At 38.6% G+C, this 23,643-nt stretch overlaps 1 protein-coding gene across 1 annotated transcript in view; it reads right to left on the bottom strand.

The window, feature by feature from the left end:
* LOC136883531 (myb-like protein X) overlaps positions 1–23,643 on the bottom strand; it is a 114,341-nt gene that overhangs the window by 16,506 nt on the left and 74,192 nt on the right. Inside the window, exon 6 of the mRNA XM_067155898.2 lies at positions 14,020–16,207. Coding sequence (XP_067011999.2) covers positions 14,020–16,207 — 2,188 coding nt within the window. The remainder of the gene's footprint in view (positions 1–14,019; positions 16,208–23,643) is intronic.

Genomic DNA, 23,643 nt, shown 5'->3' on the forward strand with positions numbered 1-23,643 from the left:
CTCACATAAAAAAACTGCAGTTTTTATAACGCCATTTTAACATAAAAATCCCTGTCTTATATTCGAGCCAATATGGTCATACCGGAAGACCTCCTACAGTTTTATGCTTCTTCTTATCCTTAGTATTTATCCCGCTTAATTGCAGGGTCTGCTGTTCTGCTGTCTGTTGTTGGCCAGCTTATCAGTTGAGGTCGAGAGAATACAATTGTATATAATGCCCGATGGTGCCAGAAGATTGAGTGCATCATTAAAAACTGTAGTAAATGTGAAAGGTTCTGCTTAGTTAATACAACTAAATGAGTACAAGTGCAGAGACAGAGAGCCTGCTAATAACCTAAATCTGTTTTTCCTGTATTTTCCCTGGGTATTCCAGTTTTCCCTGCATTAAATTTCGTGGGACGAGGTACATATAGGTCTATGTGACGGATGAACATGTTTATCATACTCTGGAATCATCATCTTGAAATATACTTTGCACTAACGTTTACAATGGTATAAAGAGCTTGAAATAAATCTGTCGTAAGTCAAACAAGCTACACCTTATTATCGAGTGCCAATCTGTGAAGTGGGTTATCAGAAATCCCCTTGTAAACAGCTACTGCAAGAACACTACAACCAACGAAAATGAACTACATTAACCACAGCAAGCCATCAATCAATCGCTCTTCAAACTATTGCCAGGGACCTTATTCTTGAAACTGGCGTGAGTGAGTTTCTAAACACACTCATAAGAGAAACATATGGATTCGTGTTCAGAAACTCAGGAATAAGATCCCATTTCTTGTAGCAAATGGAAGCATCACTCAAATACGTATGCTGGTCAACTAGTGTGTATAGAAATAATCACCAATGGCACATTCCTTTCTTTGTAGTTATTTTTTTCAATTATCAATTTCAATTTCCTATAAGAATTTCTTCTTAACAGTGACATAAAATCTGCAAAAATTACAGGTTATCCATGATAGTTAGCACCATTACGTTTTGTAAATGACATGGGTAGCTTTTAAAATACTATGCTCTTTAAAAGTAACATTAACACGTTGAGTGCCAAGCGACCCCATTTGGCTACGTGAGAGTAGTCAAGTTTTTGAACTTCACGTCTCCATATGGGGTCGTACGTTCGTTCTAAATCGAGAACTGTGCAAACCCATTTCGGTGCGCAGTAAGTATGTGTTTTAAAGCTGTATAAAGTCTCTTCCTGCCATCTGTTGGTCGTCTATTTAAGTACGTGTATAGTCCACCTTCCATTCGTCAATTCCTGTCTTGGTGCGACCCCATATGGGTAAGTCAAGCGTGCTCTGTAGCGTGACAAAGTCATTGTCTATCTCACGCACGGATTATTTATGTAAGAGTGCAGTTCTGCGAGTTTCCTTGTTTTTTTTTTTTTAAGTCGTTATGAGTAAATCCAGCAGTAAAAGACTTAGTGCAGTTAGTCTAGACAATATATCGAACAAGTCAGACAATGATGTTATTCTGTACAGAGTAATAAATAAGTTACAAGATTGTGAGCAACTACAAAATGACCTCGATAAAGTTGTGAGATGGACAGTAGGCAATGGTATGATGATAAATGGGGTTAAAAGTCAGGTTGTGACTTTCACAAATAGGAAAAGTACTCTCAGTTTTAATTACTGCGTTGATGGGGTGAAAGTTCCCTTTGGGGATCATTGTAAATACCTAAACCTTAATATGAGGAAAGATCTTCATTGAGGCAATCACATAAATATGATTGTAAATAAAGGGTACAGATCTCTGCACATGGTTATGAGGGTATTTAGGGGTTGCAGTAAGGATGTAAAGGAGAGGGCATATAAGTCTCTGGTAAGACCCCAGCTAGAGTATGGTTCCAGTGTATGGGACCCTCACCAGGATTACTCGATTCAAGAACGAGAAAAAAATCCAAAGAAAAGCAGCTCGATTTGTTCTGGGCGATTTTCGACAAAAGAGTAGCATTACAGAAATGTTGCAAAGTTTGGGCTGGGAGGACTTAGGAGAAAGGAGACGAGCTGCTCGACTAAGTGGTATGTTATGAGCTGTCAGTGGAGAGATGGCGTGGGAAGATATCAGAAACAACAGAGTTAAACTAATGTATTATTAAGGTCCACCTTTTCAATACAAAATATACAGAGTTTAAATTACATAAATGATTAGGGACTAGTTTTGACCTAATATTAGGTCATCATCAGCCTAAAGACAAATTAAAACAGAAATACCAAAGAAATCAAACAATGTAAAGACATATAAGGTCTCGTACATACCATGCGAGATATTGAGAAAATAATTATAGAGACGTGCAGCACTCTGTTAAAAAATAACTTCATGACAGAGATTCATAAAATTCAGTGTGCATTAAAAATATGTTAAAGACAGGAATCCTTGAGTTGCTGGAAAAGGAGATTAGGATATACTGGCTCCTTTAAGATGCTGTTATCCAACTGAAGAACAACTGAGCCGAAGTCACGTCGTTTCTTTACGATTAAATTCCAGTACGCCGTACAGCATTAAAAAGTTGTTAGGGATGGAAATCCTTCAGTTGTAGGTCAAGGAATTCAATATATGCTTACTCCTTAAATGTGCTGTTGTACATTCGAAGAACTGGGACAAAGCAAGTCGTTTTTCAAGATATTCACAGACGTAAAAACACATGGATGCTAGAAAGGATCTTCTGGTTTTTGGAACTTGAAGGAAGGTGATTGTTGCGTGTGGAGGCTTAAGAATCCAGAGATGTGCTACACTATGTTAAAAAATAGAGATCCATAAAAAAGTCCAGTGCACCATATGAAAGTAAAAAGTTGTAAAAGTAATCCTTAAGTTGCTGGTCATGTAAATCGAAAAAGGCTGGCTTCCAAGCGATGCTGCTGTTCATTCAGAGATCAAATGAAACTGTAGTAACATTGTCTTCACAAGATGTTTATAAACTTGATATATATGCGGATGCAAAGTATGATGCTAGAAGAAAGTTCTTCTGTTTCTAGAATCTTGAAGGAAGATGGATGTTACGTGGAGTTAAATAAAGGTGGATAGAAATTCGCAGTTCAATGCGGACCATACATTTGACTCAGAATAAATAACAGGAAAGGAAGAAAGAAAGAATTAAGTAAGGTGGAAGAAAATACTTCAGTTTTTTGGAAATGTCATTAAGATTGAAATTTAGATTAAAATATTGGTCTAGATGTATAAAACAGTTCTCTAATATCATATATCTAATATCATCCATATCATGTTTAATGTGTGTAAAATTATGATTATAATCGTTCATATGTTGACCAACTGCAGAAATTTTCTTGTATTTTAGGGCATTGACATGTTACAAGTATTGTATTTTAAAGCTTCTTCCTGTTTGCCCAATATAAGAAAAATAGCAGCTGTTGCATTTTACCCCATATACACCAGATTTTGAAAAGCAATCAGTTCTATTAATAGATGATGAGTTGTGTAAGACTGTAGCCTTATTATTGTTAGGTTGAAACTATTCCCTAATCATTTATGTAATTTCAACTCTGTACATTTTGTATTGAAAAGGTGGACCTTAATAATACATAAAACGGGTTTGAGGCAAGGAGACAGCCTTTCTCCACTACTCTTTAATTGCATTTTAGAAAAAGTTATTAGGGAATGGAGGCTGAGAATGACTGAAAATGGAATGAAGAATGGGGTAAAGATAGGTTGTGGAAAAAATGCGATGATGTTGGATTGCCTTGCCTTCGCAGACGATGTCGTTCTTATTACAGACAACCGTCAAACAGCCAAGAAACAAGTCGAAGAACTACAAAATGTTGCAGTCAAAACAGGGTTAAGAATCTCTTTCGAGAAAACAGCATTCATGGATTCTATAAAAAAAGGCGACACGGACAGACTTGTTACATTGTATGGGGATATCCAGCGTGTGCAAAAATTTAAATACCTGGGAGAAATACTCACCCCAAATGGAGATGAAAAGGAGGGATTAAAGGAGAGGGTGAGAAGGATGGAGCTGGCATTCAGACTATGTCATGACACCTATAAGTCCAAGTCTCTCTCAATTCAGGCCAAGTTAAAACATTACTGCACAGTGGTTAGAACAGAGTGCCTTTATGGAGCAGAAACCTTGACGAGGATGGCTGACCCAGTCCTTGAAAAAAGAGAAAGAAGATTCTTACGAAAAATCTTAGGCCCTAGAAAGTCGACGAGTGACCCAAACACCTTCCGGTTAAGATCGAATTTGGAGCTCTACAAGACAGCAGAAAGAATCACGACTGTGATGAGAAAAAGGAGACTGACGTTTTATGGACATATCAAAAGAATGAACCCTGAGAGATTGGCCAACAGGATACTTCTGCAGGAAAGGTGGAAAAAACAACCGGGATGGCTTACACACGTGCACAATGACTTGGCAGAAATAGGTATCAAGGAGGAGGATATAAAAGAAAGGACATCATTTAGGAAGAAGGTTGCGGGATTGAGGGATGCGTCTGAAGAGCAACATGCGAAGCTACGGAACATCTCGGTGGAAGAACGAGCAAGAAGAAGTCAAAGACTCAAGAATCTTTGGCGAGAGGGTAAAGAGAAGGGTATCAGTCTGCGTGACAGAAGGAAGATTGTGTAAACGTGGCCCACAGGTGGCCGTATCGATTAATAATAATAATAACATTAGTTTAACTATTGTAATCACAGTTCAACATGGATCTGTCATAATGAAACTTATTTCATTTAATTTAATTAAGGACATCAGTAGATGAATAAGTTTGAGTTGTGTCGTTAATAGTAGGAAAGATAACAATATGAAGATAAAGGTGGAATTCAAGAGGACAAACTGGGGCAAATATTCATTTATAGGAAGGGGAGTTTGGGATTGGAATAACTTACCAAGGGAGATGTTCAATAAATTTCCAATATCTTTGCAATCATTTAAGAAAAGGCTAGGAAAACAATAAATAGGGAATCTGCCACCTGGGTGACTGCCCTAAATGCAGATCAGTAGTGATTGTATAATGATATACAGTAGATGAAGTATATAGTTGCAGTGATATTGAACCCAGTACAGAACAAATGGTGATCTTGCACATTCATCCACATTGATGAATTACAATCTTCAGCATACACTTCTCCACTGTACTCCGGGTTTCCAAGCCAGCTGTTGCAACAATTTTGACCGTCTTCAATGATACAGTCACTGGTTCCCATGTTGCACAGTCATCGTTGCTAGGTTCTCTTAGCCAAATTAAAAGTTATACAAACATAATTACATACTTATTCAATATTCCATTACTACTAATCCTTCTTGCAATATTATTCTCTTACATCCTAATTTACCAAATTCACATGATTTTCACTACTTTATATAACAACATTTTATACAAAAATTTCCTAACTTCAAATCGGAAGATTGACATTTGTACTATTCTTCTTTCTGAATCAAGTGTTACCCATAATCATTCCATTTCTCTCACAAAAATCAATCAACTTATCTCCCTCACTCTTTCGCCATATTCAAATAGACCAATCACTTCTTCTTTACCAATTCTGTCATTTTCAACCTGCGCATTGAGATCTCCCATGACTGTCACTTTCACATCGGCGATCACTTCCGTGAGCATCTCCAAGAATTCCTATATATTTTCCTCACCGTTTCCAGTTTGGGGTGCATAAACTTTACTCTTTACTCCTTCTTCTGTCTTCCGTTCACTCTGATTATTCTATCACTAACGTAGTCTACCCTATCCACATTTTCATACGGTTAATATTATGAAGGTGGGAATAAGAAATGTTATGACCCTGAACGGAATATCAGAAGAGTTGACTGATTTGGTGGAGAAATAGAATGTTGCAATGATGGAAATGAATGAGGTCAAGTGGAGGGGAAAGGGAGTGAAGAGGATAAATAGAGGGTATACCCTATACTGGAGTCATTTGCAAACATTTCCTGACCTAAAATAGGGGATCGTACATTTTTACGGCTCCAGTATTAACAAGCTAACACATCTTTCATAATCAACGGCATACAATGCTTTGATGTTCGCCCTAGCCCTTTTAGGTAGTGTAACAAACGTTGATCTCAACAAGTCAATGGAATTCTACCAGCCTTATATAACAGAACCTGTAAATATGATGTATAAATCTGAAGTAACTATAAATGTGCAACACAGGGTAATAGTCTGGAACAACGCATCATTGTCACTTGAACTTTACAGAATATTCTATCCATTTGTACACAGGTTATTGGAAACTCGAGAAGATACAAGAAAACATGTTGTGTCGTACTTTTCTTTCCTTTCCCTTTTTTTGCTATTTGTTTCATGCCGCACCGACACAGATAGGTCTTATGGCTCCATTCAGCCCAGTGTTAGCAAAATTGAAAATTTGAAAATTGTGAGAGTAAAAGTAATAAGACAGAAGAAAATAAAAGTATGGAAATTAAAAGATAAAAGAAGGAGAAATTTTAGGAGGAAATTTAAAAACACATTTGTAAGCTGTTCAGAGAAGATTTGCGGCAGAACTTCGGTGAGAGTAAAAGAAAAGATTACGAACTTTTAACTTAAATGTATCAATTAATATACAAAATCTAATAAGAAGAATACATAAAAATGTGTAAGATACATTTTCCTATTGAGGATAAAAATATAAGACTGAAAAATTAACATCTAGGAGATTACAATATTACTTTTACCACTTCATAAACAGACTATACTAACAAGGAAGAGAAGACATAAGAGAAACCTATAAATTTTTTTTGCTAGTTGCTTTAAGTTGCTAAGGCCTATGAATGGGAAGGAAGCGGCCATGGCCTTAATTACGGTACAGCCCCAGCATTTGCCTGGTGTGAAAATGGGAAACTATGGAAAATCATCTTCAGGGCTGCTGACAGTGGGGTCCGAACCCACTACCTCCTGGATGCGAGCTAACAGCTGCGCGCTCCTAACCGCACGGCCAACTTGCCTGGTCCTATGAATTTTAATGCCAAGGATGAATTAAGAATAAAACTGAGCATCTAAAATGTAACTAGGAGATTATAATATTTCGTACTATTTAAATAATTTGGCGAAAATTCACTTACATGGCTTAATACGTGGAAAGATAGCGGTATTTAAGATATATTTTCTGAGTTCCAACACTACTTTGCTGTATGTCATATAGTTTAAGACCATTGTATAATTGAGAGGCAGTGACAATGAACGACTTACTGCACTTTGATGTAGATGTTGATTCCCATAGGGAACCTAAAATATTTGTCCCGAATGAGTAAATTTATAATACCAATATAATGGTCCGTTATTGGACATTATAAATTTTCCAGATAACTCCAGGCAACCAAGAATGAGTTAGCTGGAAAATTTATAATGTCCAATAACGGACCATTATATTGGTATTACTGCACTTTACCGTAGGAGACATCTTGATGAAATGAAAAGGTGAAGGAGGTTGTTAAACAGAATAAGAAAGCATGGTAAGAATAGAATAGAGATAGGAAATAAGGAAGTAAGATTAAGTATAAGGAAATTAAAAGTAAGTGCAAAAAAGTGGTAAATGAGGGAAATGTTAGAAGAGACTCACACAGGATTTAGAAAAGGATGTGAATGGTGGAAAAAGGATGATGTATGGATTTATAAAAAATTAGAAAAATCTACACAAAACAAGTGAAGGAAAAAGTGGAAATGTATTTACAGACTCAGGAGATAAAGAATAGGTGGAAAGACTATTTCGATGAACTCCTGAACGATGAGAAATGATTCAGAATAGAGTGTAGTGGTAAATGAGGATGATCCAGAAATGGAGAGTGATAATGAAATGGCAGAGGTGGAAATGACTGTTAAACAAATAAAAACAGGAAAAGCAGCAGGGAGGATGAAATATGTGTGGAAATGATAAAGGCTGCAGGACCTATTGGTCTACAGTGGTTATATAGGCTGCTAAGATATACATGGAGGAAAAAGCAAGAACCTGATGACTGGTGTAAAGGTGTAATGATACCAGTATTTAGAAAAGGTGACAGGAAGGTATGTGACAATTATTGAGGAATTACGCTGCTGTCACAAGTAGCCAAAATATTGAAGAGAATACTGTTATTTGCCCGAATAATCCCCGCTGTCTAATAATGCCCGCACCCTCATTTTAGGAAGGCTCATTTTGAAAAAAATGGAATGAACTAAAATTCCTTCCATCAAAAGAGTAACATAGGCATAAACAAATATTTCGTATCACTCCGTGAGGTCCACTTGGTCTTTACGCAAATATCACTTCTGTGAAATATATTTTCCATGAAAATGAGCAAGTGACAGGTATTTCATTAATCTGAACTTGCAATAGGCTCGATTCCCTGTAGATGGGAAGATACGTTGTCTCTTGCATCACTAGAACCCTCTCCTAAATTACAAGTTCGTCACACTCCACGTGAGTAAACGCTTTTATCTCAGTTTAAAGCTACGTAAACCCAGATAACAGTTAAGTTTGTATTCACCAACAACATTATCTCGGATAACTGGTATTATCTCGGTTTAAAATTTTACCGGAGATTGGTTGAACAGTAAAATGGGAAATCTAAGATAATAGCCTTCCAAGATGGCAGCCTGTAGGCGGCTGGAATATATAACTGAAAGATAAAATCATAGCGACGAGTAACATGATCAAGATTATGCAATTAATACACGTACTAGATGGATAAAAGAACGTGCGACATATTTCCAGGACTATGACGACTCTGATTTTCAGACACATTTTAGGTTATCTAAAGCTTCTGAACATAACCTGGAATTCCCAACACATAGGTAGGCCTAAAATGAATTCTCGATTATAGCTAATATCTTGTACGGTACACGACTGGGTGACTTTTAATGAAGAATTAAGAAATACTGCCTTATTTTTTGAGTGACGTACAATGTGTAGGCTATAATTGGTTTTCTTATTCCCTTTGTCAATGTTTTCTGCCACCAAGTTCAATAACAATTCACTCTCTTGGAAAGTCATATTAGGCTTCTTTCTTCGTTTCTGCTCAATCGCAGGCATAATTTATGAAAATTATTTGCAAACCCCGAATGGATTCAAAAACATGTTTACAATTTGATAGTGGCGGCAGCACGTTGTCATTTGTTTTCTGTACATCAGTATGAAAAATTTGCGGTTCAAACTCAGATTGAAACGAAAACTTAGTTTTGGTAAACCGAGATAATAAATTCTGTGGTGAATACGGAAGCGAGCATTATCCGATTTTTAGAAATCTAAGATAACAGCAAAAGTTACTGATGTTGGTGAATACGGGCCTAAAACACTTCTCACATGCGGTCTCTTTTTACTGGACAGTAACATGACCGGTGGTGGATAATTCTTTTCGTGCAATGTAAACACTTGAAATAGACACACCGGTGAAATCTGATGTTAGTTCTGCGATACAGTAAAACCTCATTAATTCGAAGTCTTTGTAATTCAGAAATTGGACTTCCAATTACGTGATTTCGAATTAAAAGCCATCTTGTAATTCAGAACTGCCAACCCTCACCAGTTTTTGTGGATTCTGCTTTTCTGCGTACTGTCTGCTACGTGATATTGTGGCGTTCCTTAAAATGCTGAATACAAAAGAATTACGATTTCACTCTATTTTCAACTATGAAACACACTATAGACACACCAAAGTGAGTGAAAGTGCAGAAAGCTACCCCTGCACGTTCTGGAAGACGCGTTCCATCATGGCATGAAGAAATTTTGAATTGAAATTACTCTGTTAAATACGGTACTATTTTAAAAAAATGTAAAGTCAATTTAGAATTAAAAGTCTGAATTGTTTTTTGTTTAAATATGACATATGAGGACAGTTTTCTTCCATCTACGGTTGCACAAAGCATAACTGTACACTCAGCATCGAAAACTAGGTGAGCCAAGAGCGTGTTGGCAATCTTGACGCAAATAAAACCTGCACCCTAATTTCGTGCCTCAAATTTTTTTTTAAAAATATGCGGGGATTATTCGCGTGAATACGGGAATAGAAAGGAAGATGAGAGGTAGGGTGGATAGAAATTCAGAAGAGCAGTATGGATTTTGACAGGGCAGGTCAATGATAGACTCTTCTGAATTTCAGTTGTGTCCAGACTCCAGTGGGGAGAACAGATTGGTTTAGAAACCAAACTGGACTAAGACAGGGAAGTGTATTGTCTCCACTTATGTTTATAATGGTTATACATGAAATTCTAAAGGAAACAAAGGCAAGATATGGAGGGGGTATGAAAATATTGTTGTTTGCAGATGACACAGTGATCTGGGGAGTCAACAATACGGAAGTGCAAATCCAAGTAGAGGCTTCAAATTACAATATTGAGAAATATGGTATGGAAATCAGTATGGAGAAGAGCAAAACAGTGGTGATGACAAGAGGAGAAGAGAAGGAACAAGAAGTGTTAGTATCAAGGGACAGAACCTTGAAGTTGTTGAAGACTTCAACTATTTGGGAAGTGAAATAATTTAAGATGCAAGGTTGGATATGATCAAAAGAAAGGTATAAGCAGGAAATACGTTTTTACCAGAATGTACGGAACCTGGCGTGGGACAGAGAAGTTGCTATGAAATGTAAAGAGAGAATGTAGAAGATGTACTATACCTCTAAATTAACATATGGATCAGAGACTTAGACTTTGAAAGCAAGAAATGAGAGTAAAATTCAGGCCAGTGAGATGAAGTTCCTGAGGAGTATGGTAGGGAAGACAAGGAGACACAGAATAAGAAATGTTAGAGGTCAGAAAAGAGTTAGGGGTAGAAAAACTGAGCGACAGGATGAAGAAGAATAAATTGAGATGGTCTGGACATGTTACGAGGATGGAAGAGGGAAGGGTACCAAAACAAGTGCTGGAGGCTAAGATGGAAGAAAAGAGGGCAAGGTGTATGGACTCTGTCAAGAACAGTATAAGAAAAAGAAGACTCGACTTGAATACAATTACCGAAGAGGAGTAGTGGAAGGAGATGCAACGGTGATGATGATGATGATAAGGGGAAATAAGGGGAAATGATGATGATGATGATGATGATGATGATGATGATGATGATGATCATAGTTGTGTTAGCCAGTAGCCTTACTGATCTTCAAATTATTAAGAACATTGTAAGAATCAATGCAGCATTTGGTCTGTTCATGAATACTGGCCAGACCAAACTGATGGTATTTGAAAACGCAGGCCTCCCTGCACATCAACAACACAATTGTTCAGCAAGTGTCATACTTGAAATAGCTTGAGACTCTGGTGAATGAGCGTTGCAATTCCAAGAATGAAATCTTATATAGGATCTGGGAGGCCAAAAATGTATTCAACAGTATGAGGGTCCTATTCACCAGTAGAGATCTCAACCTTATGCTACGTTTTCCCTGTACTTCTGTTGGTTTCGAAGGCTGAACGTTCACCCCTTTGCTGGAGATGTGCTTTCAACATGCTCTTGTACAGAAGAATGCTCTGAAGGGTAGAAAAGAGGACCAATGAGGATGTCCTCATCTTGTTAAACAAGAAAACAACTGTCAAGGAGCGAAAGCTCAGGTAGAGAACATAAAGCACATCATGAGAGATGAACAATATGACCTCCTCCATGTTCATAAAAATGTTCTCTCATTTAGTTCCTTGTACAGGTTAGAAAATTCTCCATCACTTTCTCTATTCTCCCTTGCTTCATGTATGCACTTCCATTTTTTCACCTGACACTATTCCTCTTCTTCATTCTGAATGTTAAAAAATCACTACCAAATCCACGTCTGTGAACTTTGCCACCTACTTCTGACAAGTTAAAACTGAACTCTAGCAACACTGACATGTCGTGGATGTGAAAGACCTTTACAGGTGTTGAATGAGCTAATATACAAAGGGAGTTCAATATATAATGCAACACTTTTTTCTTTCTTCCTAAAAGTAGTTTGGTTTTATTGAGGATTCAAAACACATCATGTTATTCCCCAATTCTTTTGCTACAATATCCTAATTTTCAGCATAATCTCCGTTCAATGCTACGGCCTTATGCTACCATAATGTGAGAGCCTGATTGATGTTGGGAGCCAACGTCGTGCTGCATCGATAACTTCCCCATCATCCACGTAGTGCTTCCTACAGAGTGCAACCTTCATAGGGCTAAACAGATGGAAGTCAGAAGGTGCAAGATCCAGGCTATGGGGTGGATGATGAAGAACAGTCCACATCAGACACATCTGCTCGACTTTGTTGTGATGATGAACCACGCCTCGCTCAATGACTCACTGTGCTTTTGTCCACTTCCAAGTCTGCAAGTGCCTATGAATATCTGTGATGCCCTGGTTTTGCGCCAAAAGAAACTCAATAACTGCTCTCTGTTTGATACCCATCTCTATTACAGATGCCATTATGAAGGCTAGTTATAGCGATGCCATCTACAGGAAATTAATAGAGCTCTACAAGACCAAGCGGAAATATTCACCAAGATATACCAAACAAAATTCCAACTTTTTAAAACCAAAACTGGCTAAGAAATAAAATGTGTTGCATTAAAAGAGGATTGAGGCAAAAGTCATGGCAACTATTTTTTTTCTTGTAGATATGTGAACGGATCACAAACGTATATGTGTCGTGTGGAAGTTCTGCAGGCATAGTGTGTATGCAGAACAACAGATGGCTCTGTGATAGCTGGTAGTAGCGCAGCGAGTGCTGTGAAATCAGTCAGTTGGTGAGTGTCGTGCGAGATGGAACTAACCCGTGTTGAGCAGCACGCTTACATCAAAATAGCCGTTCTCCGAGGGAGAAATGCGATGGAATGTCGCAGTGAATCAGTGGAAGCCCTCGGGAATAATGCCCTACCACACTGTACAGCAGCACGGTGGGTAGGAAAGTTTCAGCAAGGACGTGTCAACCAGTGATGTGCAATGTTCGGGACGACCTGTCAGTGTGCCGTCATCGAGCAGCTCCTGGATGAAGACAGACGATGGATGCTATGGAAGTTAGAGAGGGCAAGTGGCATCAAGAAACGCACCGCCCACAGAATATTGCGTAACGAGCTGCAACTGTGCAAAATCGCATCGCAGTGGGTACCGCATGCACTAACGGAAGTTCAAAGGTGGGTGTGCTATGCAATATGCTCCGACCACCTTGCATGCTGACAACAGGATGGCGATCAGTTCTTGTCACGAATAATCACCATCCATGAATTTTGGCCCTGGGCATATGAACCAGAACTGAAACGTCAGTCCACGGAGTGGCGACATGCTGGATCACCAAGGAGGCAGAAGGTCCGTCAGAATCCTTCCCCAGCCAAATTGATGGTGATAGTCACATATGACGTCAGGGGTGTCATTGTTTGCCACTTTATTCCACATGGCAGAACAGTGACCGCACAGGACTACAGGGACTTCCTGGTGCGACAGGTACGACGTGGTGTTCGGGAGAAACGTCCGGATCTTATGGACAGTGCAATAATTCTGCACGAAAATGCAAAACCATATAAAGCAGAGTGTGTAGGGCAGCTACTGCGACGTTGGGGATGGGAAGAATTGGAGCACCCGCAATACTCTCCCGACATTTCACCCTGCGACTTTGATCTCATTTGAAAGATTAAGGAACCAATACGTGGTAGGCAGTTTGCAACACGAGAGGACATTGCTAATACTGTGCACCAACAGGTGACCCAATTCACACATGGTGCGGCAAATGCTGAGGCAGATGATATTCAGCGCCTCCCACATTGTTGGCAGCGTGTGGTGTCAGTAGCAGGGGACTACTTTGAGGGTCTTTAGGCCCAGGTTTGTCAACTTTATGAGTATTGTGTTGTCATTCTTTTGTGCCGGGAAGGCCATAGTGCCCTGCATTCTACCGTAATAAATGAGTGTGTTACGATATTTCAGTGCTATTCCTTGCCCACACATGTAGTTAACACCTTGTCCTTTCGTCTGTATATGTCACATTTTCCAACCGGACTGGTATCTTCAAGGAAAAAAAAAACAGTTGCCATGACTTTTGCTCCAACCCTCGTATATTGAATGCCCCTCGTATTTAGTACTACTGGCATCAGGTGTATGAAATAAAACATATGAAAGTGAGGAGTAATAGGACTTACCATCATCAATTGTAGACCTGACAGCTTTGCTTGGCTTTGCAAATGACACAGAAGTGTCACCGCTAGAAGGTTTTCTTAGCGACAGAAGGAAATCTAACTGATCATCTTCTTGACCAGGTTTCTTGGGAGCACTTGGCTTCTCTGGTGGTTTAGCAGGAGCCGATTTCTCCGTAGAATTACGCAGAGCACTACCTTTCCCAATGCTGATGGTTCCACTCATGTTCACAGGATTTTTAATGGCCCCCACCTCTCCTTTCTTGTTTTTAACTGCGTCTACTTCAGGAGACTTCTGTTTAGTAGCTACAGGTTGTGCCTCTGGTGTGTTTCTTTTACGAGGTTTCCTGGGTGAATCAAAAGCATCAGCTTTAACCACTTCCTTTTCTATACTAGGAGCTCTCACTGAAACAGATTCAGTTTCAATTTTCTTATCTCTAATACTTTCCTGACCAGCAAACTTTTCCTTAGTCTCCTGTACAGCAAGCTCTGGATTTTCTTTGCGTTCTTTTCTATTGCGTTGCTCATCACGATTCTGCACATTTCTGGGAGGTTGCTTCTCAGTTTCTGGAGTGGCACTTTTTTGTCTGACCAAATTTCTAACAGGTTCAGGTGCTACAGCTTTCTGTACTTCTGGTTCAGGAGTATAATGCTGCTTTAACTTTCTATCAGGTCGTTCTGGTTCAGCCATGTAATTCTTCTGAACGTTTGCAGCTGGTACTTCATACTCTAAACTCTTTCCCTCACGTTCATTTCTTGCTGGTTTTCCTTCAGATTCAGAATTTAATTTATTTCTATTTTGTGGTATTGCACGTTCTTGTATTTCGGATTCTGAATTAGCGGTTGGCTTAGATTCATGCTGTTCCTCGTTTGTATTTGCACGATAGTCTTCTCCTTGAATATCTGCACTTTTCTTCTTATTTCCCTTATTGCCTCTGTTACGATTGGTTTTGCGCTTCTTAACAGTTCCTTCTTTGTCTGACATCTCCACGGTGAGTTTATAGGCTTCAGAACCTGGCAAAACGGTTATATCTTCTTCAGTATTCTGTATCCTTTCTGTTACTTCTCTTTCGGCACTCCACCTTTTATCTTCAACGTCCTTCTCTACATTTTGATTCTTGCCAGTTATTTCTCTTTCAGCACTCCACCTGTTATCAACTACCTCCTCCTTTGGACTGTTTCTCTCAGCAGGTAATTCCCTTGTTGCACTCCATCGATTCTTATCTTTTTCCTTCTCAACACTTCTATCTACGGTTCCTTCCCTTTCTGCACTCCATCGATCATTCGCCTTTTCCTTCTCAACACTTCTCCTATCGACTGTTACTTCCCTATCTATATTCCATCGATTGTTAGCTTCTTCCTTCTCTATACTCCTCCTCTCGAATGTTGCTTCCCTTTCCACACTCCATCGATCGTTAGATTCTTCCTTTTCCACACTCCACCTCTGAGAGCTTTCTTCTCTTTCGGAACTCCATCGACTTTCTGGGACATCTTTTTCTACACTCCTCCTAATGTCTGATATCCTTTCCACAGTTTCTGGGCGAATGTTTTCCACGTCAGGTACTGGTTTTACTTTGCTTCGCATTTCATTAGCATTTAGCAAAGGCTTATCATTAGTTACGTATCTCTCTTCATAACACGCTTCACGTTCCTTTTCCAATAACATTTCATCCTTGGAAACTTTCCCACGACCTCTATCATTAGATGATGTGGTCTTATTCCTCTCAGGACTCTGAAATCCATTCATATTTTCATACGATTTTTCTACAACTTGAGGCGTTCTGTCATCTTCAGAGGATATATTCTCAAGCATTTCAGTCTTCTTATTTTCATAAGTTCTTAGTGGTGAACTCCTATTTTCCGGTGGTGGTGTCTGATGAGAACGCACAAAAGCCTTCTCAGGTGAAGAGCGCATGAATGGTTTTTTCAGATTATCTTTTCCTGAAGATGGAGGGATTCCAAAATCAATTTTGTCTTCTGGTTCTGGTTCGGGAATATCGAATGTCAACGCAGCAGAAGGGTTTGCCTTGGTTTGAACTGTATCACTACTGTTAAAAAGGGACAGCTCACTTTCAGATGCAGATTTGGTGGGCTCTTGTCTTTTAATTCTAGGTTTTATGTTGTTCTTCTTGGCGACTTCATAGGCAGCTGTGCTTAGTTTAGCTTGAGAGTCCATTCGTTCCACATCTGCACTCTGTAAAGAGAAATGCAACTGTTTAAGAATTTTTACATAAGCATCTAAAATGCAAAGAAAATCTTTTTTGGGGAAGTTATACAAAATGACTCAAGAAAATGAAGAAGAGAAAAAAAAAGAGAACCTGATTTTAACATTGATGCTTTCACGGCCCATACTTGCAGACATGATATGGGCTTTATGCCATGTCAAGAAAACAAGGTGAAACTCTTTACGTTTCCCAAAGAACTTTGCTCCGCGTCTTCAGAAGAAAATCTCGACTGTTCACGAGGAAGTCTTCTGCAATAATGAGGGTTTAAATTTAAGAATGCCTTACCGTTGGAGAACTGTAGCGGTACACTCATTCGTCACCAGGTGGATTGCTGTGTCCTGGCACAGCGCTCCAAGCGGGAGTTGACGACAACATTAAGCTCCAATTGAGATGTTCTATCACAATGTGTGTGCTTGAGAAGTATGAGAGACGAATGTAGTAAAAGAAAATAGAAACTAATAAAATAAATGCAATGAAGACACCAGGATAGAATAGAACAGAGCTGAAGAATGGAAGGAAGGTAGGTGAAGAAAACCAGAGGGTGATAATGATGTGAGACAGTGTGAAAGGGAGCGGGTGGGAGGGTGCATAACCAGTATACACGTTATGAAATTATGACATTAACACAACACATAGCCTGAAATGAACCAAATGGTGATGACAAAATTCAAACCCTCCTTATTGTAGGAGACTCGTGAACAGTCAAGATTTTCTTCTGAAGATGAGGAGCAAAGTTCACTGCAGAACTTAGAGTTTCACCTTGTTCTCTTGACACGGCATAAGCCGAAAAGCCCGCATCACGTCTACAAGAAAATTATTGTTTTACATACTTTATGAGGAAGGGGAAATGCTTATCATGTTTAACACTTGATTCATGGATCTTCTAATAGTTACTCAATACAAGCAATGGAAAAGAACAAGCAATGTCTATAGAAAGATAGGAACCTACAACAGGAAAAACATGAGAGGTAAGCATCAAAAGAAGGAATGATAGAAAAAGAGACTAGGACAAACACGAGGTCAAAATGGACAATCTCCACACCTACCATATTTTCTTGCACAATTAATTTCTCAAATTATTTTGATTCAAAGTGGGGGAAAAAGAAATGTTTGCATATCTGATGCATCCACTTTCTCCAAGATTCATCCTACAGTTCTTGATGCACTTCGAAATAAAAATGTCAAGTAGCGGCTTTCCCATGGCAAAACCTGCCACTCCAAACACCACACAACTTCCTGTTATCACCCGTTAGGAAGGACCACTGCACCAGTTCAGTGAGTGAATCAGTGCAGACCTGACTAGTGACACACTATTCCAGTCTGGTACAACATATTTTATGAGTGCTTTGCGTTCATGCATGTCCTGTGATCTTAAAATGAGCGAGTATTCAAGTAATACTGCATTATATAAACTCGCGGCGATTGCTATGCCGAAACATGTGGAATAGGGCAGTGCGCTGTGAGTACTCAGGGTTCGAGTGCAACGAGTGCTATTGGCGGATATAGAGAACTCTACTTCCAGCAACCAACAACTCTTGCAAAGTATTCTGCAGTCCAAAAATTCGCAAGTTTCTGCAAGTAGAGGAGTATTAGCAAAAATATGTGATTTCATTACACAGTGATGGATATGCCATTTCTCATGAAATGCTGTATGTAGCAGATGGGATCAGTGTCTTGGATGTTAAGGTTAACTGAGGCAGGATGATTAATTTTTGAAGAGAAATGAACTTTCTCTTTAATGAAGAACATCATATGCCAAAGAAATTCAATCACAAGGATATCTATTTTCATCGCTTCATGATTGGGAAGTGGAAAGTAGAAATATTTGCTTTCTCAAAAAGGAAACGAAGATCAGATGCTAATCAGTTCTGATATGCCACAGAGAGGATAATCGACACAAAAGAGACATCAAGTGTAATCGTATGCGCTACTGGAAGTGAAAAACAACTACGTATAGCAATGCTTGCTGTAACAGCTGTGGCAGAAAGCTTGTGCCTTACATTGTTCTAAAAAAAGCCTTATGTTAGCATCCAAGAAAAAGGGTGATTATAATAATGATGTTTGTTGTTTGAAGGGGCCTAACAGCTAGGTCATTGGCCCGTAACGGTACGAGGTGCAACAAAATGAAACGATAACTAAAACTTCAAAATGTATCCACTGACTAAAATATAAAACGAATCATGATAAAAATGGCCATGTATACAAAACAGTCAGTGGATCCAATTGACAATGCCTTCTTTTCTGAGATGATGCTTGTTATAAAAAGGGGTCTAAAATCCAGGTCACCGGCTCCTCATAACAGTAAAGCAGAACCATGGTGTTCCTTCTATAGTGGTACTAATCACAGAAAATGCAGACACATACTGTCTGATTTTTTTGTTATGGACACTCGAGTTTAGGCTTTAATTACAAACTAACTAATAAGCCTATTGCAATGCGAGTTATACCAATATTTTCCTTGTTTAATTCTACATTAGCGTATATCAGGACACATGGTTTTCAACATTCACTAAATCTTTTTTATTTATGGTTGTAATAAATACTGCCCAGGTTTTTGGCTTCTTCTCTAGGAAGCGCTCACTTAGGAATATACACAAGGAAAACTACTTGTCTGATGGTAATGAAATGTTTATGTTATAACCACATGTATTTGTAGTGTAATACTCAAGTTACAATTGTTTTCAGCCACCCCAAAAAAAGTTATTATTTTTCTAAAGCAACTCTTTCTCAGCCCAGGATAAACGTACAGCGGCAAACTTGGGTTTGTTTTGAAGCACTCAATCATGGTTATCAGAAACTACAACAACTGTAGCCGTACAGTGTGGTACCAAATTTATGAAGAGTAATATTGAAAGGAGGTTTTGTGTACGCCGGACGGTGTGATTAACAGCAGGCCAGGTGGCGAAATCGGGCGCAGTGTTGTCGTGTTCAGTAGTAATCACGCGCGCAACGAACACAGCTTTTCGTTTACTTTCAACCTTTAATTTTATTTCACTTTATAAATTCCACAGTTGCTGCATCCCGACATACCTACCTTATATCACAAATATTATTACAATATTTATAGATCCACCTGTTCAATACAATACAATACAATACAATACAATACAATACAATCCACTGTTCATGTGGTTAAAATTTATACATAATACATAAAAGTCATAGGTACATGTTTCACTCTTTTTTTTTTTACGGGCATCATCAGCCTATATCAATCTTAAAAATTAATGGATACTGGATCTTTCTAATCTTATAAACTATAGAGTAAAATGTTGGAAAATGATTTCATAAAATGTTGTATTATAACATCTAAAATAGGGATACTGCACAGAAAGTTTGTTAAAAATACTGTGAATTAACAGTTTTTGAAGATTATAAGGTGGTTAATCATGAATATTTGGGCGTATGAAACCACAATGGATCTTCTTCTTATACATCATTAGGACTGTGACGACCTTGAGTGTAAAAGCACAATCATCCAAGGGGGATTTTACTCCATTCCCATAGCATGAGTTCAAATTAGTAAAATCAATGTCAGTTATTTAAAATAGAAGTGTGCACGTATCAAATGTGTAAAATATGTATGGTTGATTCATCAGAAAGTTGTAGAAAAGAAGATGGGACTTCTTGTGGAGACGTTGCTAATGATAAAATGTGTCAAAGCTAGCTGATGTCAGTGTTTAGTACGGTAATCAATTGGATCCAAAAGACGGTCAAGTGGGTGTTATTAACCTTTTGAAACATTTGTTCGAAGAAATGATCGAGTTTTATTCATACGGTGTGTGTTAAGTACGTCGGGCTGTTCCAGCAACGCTGTATTGAACAGGTGGATCTATAAATATTATAATAATATATGTGATAAACGTCATCTTCAATACAGAACCAAAATGAGAATAGTTACTTGTAATATACCTACCTTAGGCGAATTAGAAACTTACGAGCACAGGGCTACAAGATCATCTTTACAGATGAAACTATGAAATATGGGTGGCAAGAAAACGTGGTTGAAGCTTTAGAAAACAACTTTGACAACTATAATCTGTACAGAGGATACATACAGCAAATTTATGGATGGCGTGGAGGGTTCAAAACACCATCTGGAGCTGTGAAACGCATCATAATTTTACATATTGGAAGTGAAGAAGGATTTCTTGACGGTGCAGAACTTTGTTTTATTAGCAAGAAAGGAAGTGGTGATTACCATAATGAGATGAACTCGACTCATTACGAAGAATGGTTCACGAAAGTCCTGAGTTTATTGCCTCAAAGGTCGGCTGTCATTATAGATCAAGCTTCATATCATACGATGGTCGATCTTTCATCTAAAAACCTGAACATGTCATTCATGAAACCTGAAATTATATCTTGGATAACATCAAAGAATATTTCACTACCTCCTGGAGTTGACGATTATAACAAATTAACTAAATCAGAGCTGATTGTCCTTGCCAGGCCTTATTTTCAAACACCAGTAAAGAAGCTGGAACAACTGACTAAACGACTTCGACCAAATGTACAGCTTGTTTTGTTACCAGTGGCCCATTGCGAGCTTAATCCACTCGAGCTCATTTGGGCTTAAGTAAAAGAGAAAATAGCAAAAACAAATATGCTAACACATTAGAAAATGGTCGAGGTGTGGAAGTAATTAACGCTTTATGCCGAGAAGTCTTACATACCGTGACCCCCGAACTCTGGAAACAATGTATTAAATACGCTAAGAAAATTGAAGACCACTACTGGGAAAAAGATGGACTCTCTGAAAATGTCCCTAATTTCGAGCTTCATAATCAACATGAATGACAGCAGCACCGATTCATCGGAACATAGTGATTTTTCAGACTAAGAAAATTGATAGAATTAAATTACTGTAAATATTATGTAAGTAATAATGCAAATAACTCTTGTAAAAATTATAGAGTATGATATTTCTAAATTAGGAAGTCAACCATTTTTAAACCTGCCATTGAAGGTCCAAAGCCCTTATGAGAAAAGGTGATGGGAAGTGGAATTTATAAGAGGAAATAAAATTATACGTTGAAAGTAAACGAAAAGCTGTGTTCGTTGCGCGCGTGATTACTACTGAACGTGGCAACACTGCACCCGATTTCACCACCTGGCCTGCTGTTAATCGCACGGTCCGGCGTACACAAAACCTCCTTTCAATATTACTCTTCATAAATTTGGTACCACACTCTACGGTTACAGTTGTTGTAGTTTCTGATAACCCAAGTATCTCAATGACTATATGGGAAAACCATTTCGCAAATATACTTCAAAAGAAGAAAATGCAATACCATGCCAAAGGAAATACCCCGCTAATGGAAGAAGAAAGAATAACAGAAGACGAAGTTTGGCAAGCAATTGAAAAGAGCAAACCTCGAAAGTCAGCTGGCCCAGACAATATCTCGAAAGAGCTGATGAAAGGATCACTGATATATACCATTAAGTTATGGACAGCCCTATACAACAAGTGCCTAGAAATTATGGACAACCCTGCAGTATGGAGAGAATCGACAGTCAAGGTGATCTACAAAGGGAAAGGACCACAGAACACCCCAGAATCCTACAGAGGGATAGCCCTGGAATGTGCACCATTCAAGATAATGAACAACATCTTACTTAAAAGATCCATGACAACATAATGGAAGTTATACCTCGGGAACAGTACGGCTTTACTCCCGGAAGATCAACTATACAAGCGGTGGGACACGTACTCCAATTTATAAGCGAAGCCCTGGCTAAACCCAAAGGCCATGCATATGCAGCATTCGTTGATTACAAACAAGCTTTTGATGGGGTAAACAGGGATAGAATACTGGAAAAACTAAAGCCTGTGTTAGACGAAGAAAGTCAGATCTTTAAATTCATAGCAAGCATCCTCCGAGAAAATACAATCAGAATTCAAGATGGCCTAATCCAATCCAATCCAATCCAATCCAATCCAATCCAATCCAATCCAATCCAATCCAATCCAATCCAATCCAATCCAATCCAATCCAAAGGAATCCAGCAAACAAACGGAGTACTCCAGGGAGATCCTATAAGCCCCATTATGTTTAACGTACTTACCCATGATGTAATACAAAGGATACAAACATAAGAAGCGAGAAAGTGGTTGTACGCTGATGACATGATCCTGCTCAAATTCAGAAAAGGAGGAAATTTGGCGAACACTGACAGATTCACTTGCGGGGAAGAAGTACTAGAAATAGTCAAAAGCTACAAGTACTTTGGACTCACACTGCAAGTGACAGGACATGCCTTTTCCAAGCACAATGAAGACAGAGCTGTAAGAGCAATAAAGGCAACTTTCGAGATAAAGAAACTGAATCTACTATCCGTCACAATAGCCCTGAGACTATTTGACATAAAGATTGCTCCCACTGCCTCATACGGCATACAGCTTATATGGAACCACCTCACATACTCGAATCTGAAGCGATTAGAGGGAATTAAAGCAGCCTACCTGAAAAGAATACTCTGTGTCCCAAAATACACGCAAAACAGAATAACGTATATCCTGGCGGACACAACCTTCTTTATAGAAGACTTGATGAAAGCTCATAATCTGATACCAACACCACAAAGCACCAGATTCCTAGAAGACAAGCGACAGAAAGCGAGGGACATAAATCCCGGACTCCTCACCACCCCAGCGATGACAAGCAACGAATGGAAAAAGGCCAACTACCAACTGCACCACTTATATACGAGAGTGGCAGCCCACGGACTACATCACCGAATATGTTCAACCAAGGGATACCACAGCCCCACCGACAGATGTCAGTGCACCATATGTGGAGGACCATGCAACACGTATCATATCACTGAGTGCAAAGACAGGATATTGACTTTGTCACACTATGCAAATGATGCTAATCTTGTTTAATTAATTAATACTTTGTATACAATGTGTTTAATAAATTATATATATGATAACCGTGACTCAGTGCTTCAAAACAAGCCCAAGTTTGCTGCTGTATGTTTATCCTGGGCTGAGAAAGAGTTCCATTAGAAAAATGATAAGAACTTTCTTCGGGTGGTTGAAACAAAATTGTAACTTGAGTATTTACACTACAAATAATGTGGTTATTACACATAAAAATTTCATTACCATCACACAAGTAGTTTTCCTTGTATATACTCCTAAGTGAGTGCTTCCTAGAGAAGAAGTCAAAAACCTGGGCAATATTTATACAATCACAAATAAAGAATATTTAATGAACGTCAAAAACAATGTGTCTTATATATGCTAATGTAGAATTAAACAAGGAAAATATTGATTTAACTCGCATTGCAATAGGCCTATTGGTTCGTTTGTAATTAAAGCCTAAACTCGAGTGTCCATAATAAAAAATCCAACAGTAGTATGTCACATATAAGGGCACCACTCGCAGGCAACACA

This window comes from Anabrus simplex, chromosome 11, assembly GCF_040414725.1.
Source record: "Anabrus simplex isolate iqAnaSimp1 chromosome 11, ASM4041472v1, whole genome shotgun sequence".
NCBI lineage: Eukaryota > Metazoa > Arthropoda > Insecta > Orthoptera > Tettigoniidae > Anabrus > Anabrus simplex.